The 8938-nt window shown below is 34.8% G+C and overlaps 1 protein-coding gene and 1 pseudogene across 1 annotated transcript; both read left to right on the forward strand.

Annotated features, from left to right (window-relative positions):
• The first annotated feature begins 841 nt into the window (after nucleotides 1-841).
• LOC120147339 (oil body-associated protein 2C-like) lies at nucleotides 842-1712 on the forward strand. Its single transcript, XM_039160737.1, has 2 exons — nucleotides 842-1130; nucleotides 1211-1712. The coding sequence occupies exons 1-2, from the start codon at nucleotides 842-844 to the stop codon at nucleotides 1663-1665; spliced, it is 744 nt and encodes a 247-aa protein (XP_039016668.1). The 3' UTR covers nucleotides 1666-1712.
• Nucleotides 1713-3007: 1295 nt separating this feature from the next.
• Nucleotides 3008-4482, forward strand: LOC120147346 (annotated as a pseudogene).
• The last annotated feature ends 4456 nt before the right edge of the window (nucleotides 4483-8938 follow it).

Raw genomic sequence — 8938 nt, forward strand, 5'->3', positions numbered from 1 at the left:
TGCTTCCAAGAATTCATCCACCCCAGGACTTCAATACGTAGAAGTTCATTTCCAGACCGTAAATATTTGGTTTAATCTCTTAATTGGGTCAAATGAATTGTCTGTCTAACTCAGTTGGTAGTGTATAAGGTTTTTAACCTTGTGGTCGTGGGATCAAATTCTACGGTAGACAATTCATAATTGAGGTCTCCCACGGAAGGTGCTCTCAACCTGACGTTAGGGGTAGCCTACTATCCTACCTCCCCTTACCCCATTACATATTAGAACAAGATCAGCTAAAATTTTCTTAATTGGGTCAATAATAGATTATTATTATTTTATTTTAAGAACCATTGAATGATGGCTTGTAGGATGGGTATGAATCGGTTCGTAGTGAGTAAATAAGCTTACCTAATGCAAGTCAAGTCAACATATCATTAGGTGTCTGAATGACGTATAATGTTTGCTTGTTGCAAAATAATAATAGATAATTCGACTCATTATATCATTTGTGGTCATAATTAATAAATTAATCTATTCATTTTTCTTTTACATAATGAATTTTTACTTCTTTTCTACATATGATAAAGAATTAAGTTATTTGAAAATTACTTTGAGATTGATAAATTTTATTAACGGATGGATCGAATCCAAGAATTTCTTGAAAAGAAGAGCACATGGACCCCAAATTTCCCTCAAAAGCACCCACCTGGCGAGACACCTCGCCCACCGTCAGCCACCTCATTCTCCATGCATGTCAAGGTGGCCACAAAATATCCCCCCCACGTTTCCCATCTACTTTCTCACTTCCCATATAACCCCCTAAATCTTCACACCAATCTTCAACCCAAAGTCCTTTCCAATGGCTTCCAGTGACAAGTCCCCGGCTCCCACACCCGCTCGAGGTGCTGTCGAGTCAACACCACCCGGAAAACCCATGTCGATGGGGCAGCAGGTGGTCGACAAGGGCGCATCAATGTTGCAGTCTTTGACACCGGTGAAACAAATCAGCCAACATGTCTGCACTTTCGCCTTGTATAGCCATGATATGTGTCGTCAAATCGAGACTCACCACTACGTCAGCAGGCTCAACCAGGACTTTCTCCAGTGTCCCGTTTATGAATCCGATGACTCCAATGCCCGCCTCATCGGTCAGCTTTTTTTCTTTTCAAACTAATTTACAATGAAACAAAATGCTGAACTGAACAAGTGTTATTCGGTTTCTATGAAGGGATTGAATATATAATCTCCGATCGACTGTTTGAAGCCCTTCCAACAGAAGAGCAAAAACTTTGGCATTCACATGCTTATGAGATCAAATCAGGCCTCTGGGTTAATCCCAGAATCCCAGATATAATTGGGAAACCAGAACTGGAAAACTTGGCTAAGACCTACGGTAAGTTCTGGTGCACATGGCAGGTGGATAGGGGTGATAAGCTGCCACTTGGTGCACCGGCGTTGATGATGTCACCGCAGGGGGTGAACTTGGGGAAGGTAGACCCGGAGCTGGTGAAGAAGAGGGATGACAAATACAACATATCAAGTGAAGAAATAAGGGAGTCGAGGGTGGAGATTGAAGAACCTGAATGGATCAATCCACAGGCTGACTACTGGAAACAGCACGGGAAGGGTTTTGCCATTGACATTGAGAAGACCGAGATGAAGTTGAGAGCTCCATTCCCTTAGTACACGCCTTAATTTGGCTAAAATGTGGCTTATTAGTGCTTTCTTGTGTTGTAGACTAAAATTGTGTAGTTTCCGTTATAATCATTAGAGTTTGTGTGTACTGTCCAAAGTTCAATTATCTTTGTCAGATCCGGAGCAAATAAATTTAAGACTAAATTACATATTCAGTCATCCAATTATTATTTTAGTTTCATTTTAGTCATTCAATTATCTTTTTATTTTATTTTAGTCATTAAATTATCTTTTTTGATTTTATTTTAGTCACTCAATTATTTTATCTTAAAAAATATCACTAATATTATTTTTTGATTTCATTTGGAACACTTATCATTAAAAAAAATAAATTGATCATTGAAAAAATATTACATCAACAGTTTTTTAGTTTTTTTAAAAGGTAATGAATAAAATTAAAAATGTAATGTTTTCAGCGTCTTAAACAGAATAAATTAATAGTTAGTTTTAAAAAAAATGAAACTTTTGATATATTCACATGTATTTGATATTCTTTTTTAAAATTCGGCAAGAACGCCACTCATAAACCCATCCTTGCACTGGGCCATGTAACCGTTTTCCTCACTATTATGGACCTATTAATTTGTAAGAACCAATCAGTTCTTAGGTGGAGTGGTTATAATCCTATTTGTTTATTATCAATTGTTCAATAAGTATCTATAATTAAGAGAAAAATATTATTATTTTTCATTATTTATTTAAATATTAATTAAAATATATTATAAAAGTAATTATCCTTTAAAATAGATTTCTTCTCATTTACTCTTATTTTAGTCATTAAAATTTAAAAAGATTCAGTATAATTACTAAATTTTAGAATTACTCATAGTTTAGTCACTATTCAATATAACATGAACTCCTACCACAATTCACTAAGAAAATCTATGGCAACGATACAATTGATCTTTCTTTCAATAACCTTAGAGGAGAAATCTCGGATTTTGTTATTAAGAGGGAAAGGAGAGTTGAAACTGCAGCGACAAAGATAATTTGTCTATAACATCTTCGTCGTGAGAATTAAAATGGTTTTCAATTTTTCAGAAAGAGAGGAGACCACTTTCGAATTATAATATTTTTATTTATTTATTTAAAATACTAATAAAATATATCACATCATAAGAAATCTTGGTTTGAAGTCACACTTGGAGATTGTTTAAAAATGACAAACAAATGAAAACTTGTCGCATGGCGCAAAAGCCTGGCATTCCACTGGAAGCTCAAAGGGCATATTGCTCTTCCCATGCGCCACCTGACCCAAGTTGCCATTTTAAAATCCCAAACCCATACTTTTTCCGTCTCCAAAATCCCAAATTCAATCCCCAGAAAGCACCTTCCAATTCCCATCCATTGTTCTCTTACACCTCGATCCATTTCCACTCCCACTTCGTTCGCGTTCATGGCAACCCCTGAAGCCGTGGTCAAGAAAGATGTGTATTCAGTGTGGGAACTTACGCCCGAAGACGTCACCGCCAGGGTGAAGAAGGTGATGGAAGGTTTACGATCCGAGTTCGGCGGGCCGCCGTTCGAGCCCCATGTCACGGTTGTTGGGGCCATCAGTTTAGCGCCCGATGATGCGTTGGCCAAGTTCAGGGCCGCCTGTGGTGGCCTCAAGGCTTATAATGCCACCGTCGATCGTGTGGCTACTGGGACTTTCTTTTATCAGTGCGTCTTTTTGCTGCTTCACCCCACTTCCGAGGTAATATTCCCGCTTTGGATTTCCTTCCATTTGCTAAAATTCGAAGAACAAATCTTTGTTGGAGTGAATGAAGTAAGAGTTTTATCACTTTGTTTTGAAATTTTCTCCAGGTGGTGGAAACTAGTGAGCATTGTAGTGGCCATTTTGGTTACAAGCGATCAAGCCGTAAGTTGTTACTGCTTAAAAGTGTTTGCCTTTTTTAACATCTTTAGGCACCCTGAATATTCAGTAACTCCACTGCACGTTAATGCTGAAATTCATTAGACTAACCCATAGCTATATTCCCTGAGGTTTTTATATGATTTATCTGCAGAAATGGTTGGAATTATAGAAGGTGGAGTAACTAATCGAGTAAAGATAACATTTTGACTGCTACAAGTATTCTATTGAGAAGGGGAAAAGGGGTGTTAATGTGGGGAGAAATAGGCAGAATTGGCAATCAATGTAGAAGATACTCTATTTCCCTAAATAAACTCCCAGAACCCTATTTCTCTAATTCTTTTTAGGGTAAACTACAGCAAATTCCTTTGAACTTTAGACGGGGATCGTTTATATCATTGAACTTTTAGTTTCTCCAATTATAGAATTGAACTTTGGTTTTAACTTCAATTATGCTATTGGGACGTTAAATTTTAACGGCACAATAACGTGACAGATCATTTTGTCACTGTGATGATGTGGACAAAATGATGTCGTTTTGACGATGACTATTGATGCCTAAAACGACTGTTTACCCTTCTTTTTAAAAGCAAAATTTCTCTAATTTAGCTTATTATTGAGCCCATATCCTCACCTTTGCTTTAGCTTGTCGGACTCGAGTGGTTAGACAAGTGGTTGTTGGTGATTGCTGTTTGTCTTTAAGAATGGAATAGAACTGTTTTCTATGATAAGAGGACTATTATCCTCGCTGAAAATAAAATTTGAGACTTTGATAATTGACAATTACTTCTATTTCCTTGTAGCGTACATGCCACACTTGAGCCTCCTTTATTCCAGATAAGTCGCCTTGCATTGTACAAAACAGATACCGAGGACAAAACTCTCAAATCCTGGGAGAAGGCTGCTGAATGCAACCTTAGTCCCAATTAGCTCTTTCTCTTCTGCTACTACTTCAATAGAGCCTAATAAGAATTTACCAAATAAGGCTGACCTTGTCCTCTCGTTACATCAATAGTAACGCATGTACACTGGTTCGTAGTAATTGCTACAAGTTATGATGATGATGCACCGTAATATATTATCAACAGTTAATGTATTTAAGGTTGCGTACCTTGAAAATTGGTGGTAGCCATTTTATAAATCAAGTAATTTGCCAAGTCCACTGACTGCTGCAACTTGCATACTGTAAGTTATTGTTCTGATTTATTTATTTGGGTCAATAAAAGTTTGCTTAGATCAATGCCTGTGAACTTATGGAACAAGTTTCTCTCTTAATACCTACCATGTGATCAAAGAATATGTCAAGAAAATTATCTGCTTGATTATGTATGTATGACTTTGTTTTTGTTGTTAATTTGAAGACTCTTAATCTTTGATCAGGAGAACTCAAAAAACAAAATTCAACTCACAGAAAGTCATTGTTTATCATCTGTATTTAAAAGCTCCTTACTTTTGATGTGACTGTCTTTTTTATACATTGATGTCATTGTTCAGATTTTGGATTGGATGATATTTTCTTACACTGGGATCGGGTTGGCCAAAAAAACGACCCGATCTGTTGCTAGTGGTGGATCGAGTTGTCACTGATTGATATAGCTGGATCATTGGAGTGAATATTTCATACAATTCAACCAGAAATAAAATATGCATTCAAAATAGAAATGGGAACATGGAAGTTGAAGCAAATCCGCACTGCTAATTTCAAAGTAGCCATGTAAACACATTCAGAATAATGGCTGCCTCATTTCAGGATTGTCCTCTCCAAGTTCTCATGTTAATGCTTATCCTTGCTTTCACTTTTTCTCTTTAATTCACGCGTTATGCATGACGTAAGCCACTTCTTAGAGAACTCAATGGTGTGAAGTTCCTCATTTAATATACAATTAAGGAAAGACGTTATTATTATATTATTATTTTTACTTAAAATAATATTGTTAACATTTCCAGTAAAATGTTCAATAATAACAAAACTGAGAGAAATAATAATTTTTGATAATTTTTATCTATTTTATTAAAAATAATAATAAAAATAACAGTATTTTTTTATCGTATACTAAGACTATATCACGTTATCATTTCCCTCAATAATCTTTCATATTATTTTTTTCCCTCACATCAATACGAGGAAATGGAGACGCTGCACCGTTCAAAAACGCCATCAATATTTCACAATATATACCGTCACGGCCGTCTATATATTGTACGAAGATGATAATAATACTAATGATAATGATATAAATATGAGCTATCGGCTGTAGCATATACTTATTGCATAATTTTAAATATATTTTTTATGTTAATTATATATTAATAAAATAATAATGAAAAATAGCATGTCACCAAAATATTAATAAAATAAATTATAGTTATTAAAACATGAACAATTTGAAAGTTGAGTAATTAAATTAAAAATTATTAAAATTTTGTGATTAAGTGAGAAGATACTTGAACGATTAATGGTGTGATTTTTCCATAAAAATATCATGTATAATAGTTCAATTAAATTTTAATGGTAAAATACTAAAATGAAATCTAAACTAAATATTAGGTATAATTTAAAAAATTGACTATCAAAACGAAACAAAAATAATAGTTTATGTATTAAACGTATAATTTACCCTTTATTTTAATTGATATAAATGGAGAACCGTTGATTTAGCATTTAGTATTTAAATTATTATTTTTATTTTGTTTTCATAACTATTTTTTTAAATTACACCAAGTGTTTAGTTTATATTCTAATTTGATATATTACCACTAAAAATTAACGATGACGAATATCAAAATAGGATAAAAATATAGTTAAAGTATTAAACGTGTATTTTATCTTAGTTTAAATTATGAAATATTTTTGAAATATAGTAAAACAAAAATGATATACTCAATTCCCACTTGTATTTGTTGTGTCTTATCCAGAGATTTATTTTTTGCTTAATTCCTGTTTTAAACAACAATTTAACGTAGGCTGAGATGAAAGTTGACTTTTAAGCAGACATCGAATTGCACCTGTAACCAACCGCACACAAAACAGATGCCCCAAAAATACTTTTGTTTTACGTGTGGTACATATAATCTTAACTAATTTGTATAAGACAAAATCGTCTTAGTGACTAAAAATGTCTTATAATATACGATTTTAACCAACTTCTTTTAGATTTGCCAAAATGACCAACAAAGTTGCAATGCGAAATAAAAATCACAACGCGATCTCCAGAATCGCAAATCAGTTCCCAGAATCGCAACGCGATTATGAAGAATCGCAATGCGATAGTACAAATTCGCATTGCGATTTTCCAGAATCGCAACGCGAACATATAAATCGCAACGCGATTCTGACTATCGCAACGAGCATCCGTAAAATCGCAACGCGTATCCGTAAATCGCAACGACAATACATAAAATCGCAACGCGTATCCGTAAATCGCAACGAGAATACGTAAATCGCAACGCGTATCTGTAAATCGTAATGAGAATACGTAAATCGCAATGTGTATTCGTAAATCGTAACGATAATACGTAAAATCGCAACGCGTATCCGTAAATCGTAACGCGATCGATAATTCGTAACGCGATCTCCGGTATCGCAAATCAGTTTCCAGATTTGCAACGCGATTCTGACTATCGCATTGCGATTTCCCAAATTCGCGTTGCGGTTTTCCTAATTCGCAATGCGATTACGTAAATCGCAATGCGAATCTGTAAATCGTAATGCGAATCTGTAAATCGCAACGAGATTCTGACTATCGCAATACTGAATTTCAAATTCGCAACTCGATTTCTGAATTCGCAACAGGTTTTAATTTCGTAACACAAATGTTTTGGGTATATAACTACGCAGCAACAGCAACTCATAACCTAAATCTCTAAATCGCAACTCATTCCATCTCCTTCTATCACTCTCTCCGGCGACATCCGTTCCTATATCCAACGACATCCTTCCCCATCCGGCAACATGTTTTAGTTTCGCAGCTCGTTTGTTTAGTAAATTAATTTACAATAGTGAAATCATCTAATGTTGATCATGTTTGGATAGATTTGTGTTTTGGAGGGTCATGGGAGAATGTTCATGGTGTTTTACAATATATGTCTTTACCCATGAATCTTTAACTAAAACTGTCATTAAAAAAGTTAACTTATGAAACTCTAATGTTACGTGTTGCAAATAAATTGAATTTAGAGCCCCTAAGTGGATTTATGCTATCTTATCAGAGAAATGGTAAAGTTTATTTGTTAATCGACAATGAAGATGTTGAACGATTCATTGCTTACATTAGTGTTTCAAGTGATGATGTTACATTGTATGTTGTTGAACCTAGAAGTAGTGAAGTTGGGTCAGTAGCGAGTAGTAATCAACTAAGTTTTTCAACCCCAGTTTATGGTGCTCAAAATTTAATGGTTCCACTACAATTTCATCACCAAAACAAATATTGTTTCACCACATTTCCAATACCAAACACAATCTCAAAACCCACAACATTTCCCTAATCCAAATCTCAATCAACTTTCAGCACCAAATTCTGGTTTTCGTATTGACCAGTTAGACGATGATGAGCCAACAGAAAAAATTGTGAGTACTAGTCATTATTCGAAATTTGATCTTGGTCAATACTCGGACTTTGATCTTGGTCAATACTCGGATTTTGATGATTTTTCAGAAGAAGAAATAGACCCTGCGTGTAATAATTTTGATATTGGTCAATACCCGAATTTTGATGATGAAACAGCCGTTGCCGAGAAAGATGTTGTTGATGATAATGAGGAGGAAGTTACGACTGTAAATGAACATGTTGAACATCCATTCTGTAATTCATATAACACTGAAGAAGAAAAAGAAGAAGAAGAAAACCCCAAAGAAAAATCCCCGAAGAAAATGCCTCGGGAGTATAACTGGAATATGCCAGAATTAATTCAGATACCGGAAGAAGAGTTGGTAAAGATAGCAGTTGATTGTTACACAAAAATTATTCGTATCAAGAAAGATGATTGTTTTGATACAAAGGAAGACTTGAAGATAGCTTTGTATACGAAATGTGTGGAAGATGGCTATCAACTAAAAGTTAACAAATCAAGCAAAGATCATTTCGAAACAAGGTGTATGATTGACAAAAACTGTATGTGGTTTATGATTGCAAAGAGGATAAAAGATTGCGAAATGTTTCAAGTTAGGACTTTTATTGATAAACATACATGTTCAAGAACCCAAGTTTTTCCTCACCATAGACAGGCAAACAAAAAGGTGTTGGGTGGTTTTCTGGCTAAGTTAATGTTTTTGAATGGTAGGGTATATCGGGGACATGAAATTATGACTGACATGAATGCTCGGTTCAAGATTAGTATCTCATATTCTCAAGCTTGGAGAGCCAAATTATGACTGACATGAAATTTGCAACACTATTTTGTCTTTTG

This window comes from Hibiscus syriacus, unplaced genomic scaffold (assembly GCF_006381635.1).
Source record: "Hibiscus syriacus cultivar Baekdansim isolate YM2019G1 unplaced genomic scaffold, ASM638163v2 tig00110937_pilon, whole genome shotgun sequence".
Classification (NCBI taxonomy): Eukaryota; Viridiplantae; Streptophyta; class Magnoliopsida; order Malvales; family Malvaceae; genus Hibiscus; species Hibiscus syriacus.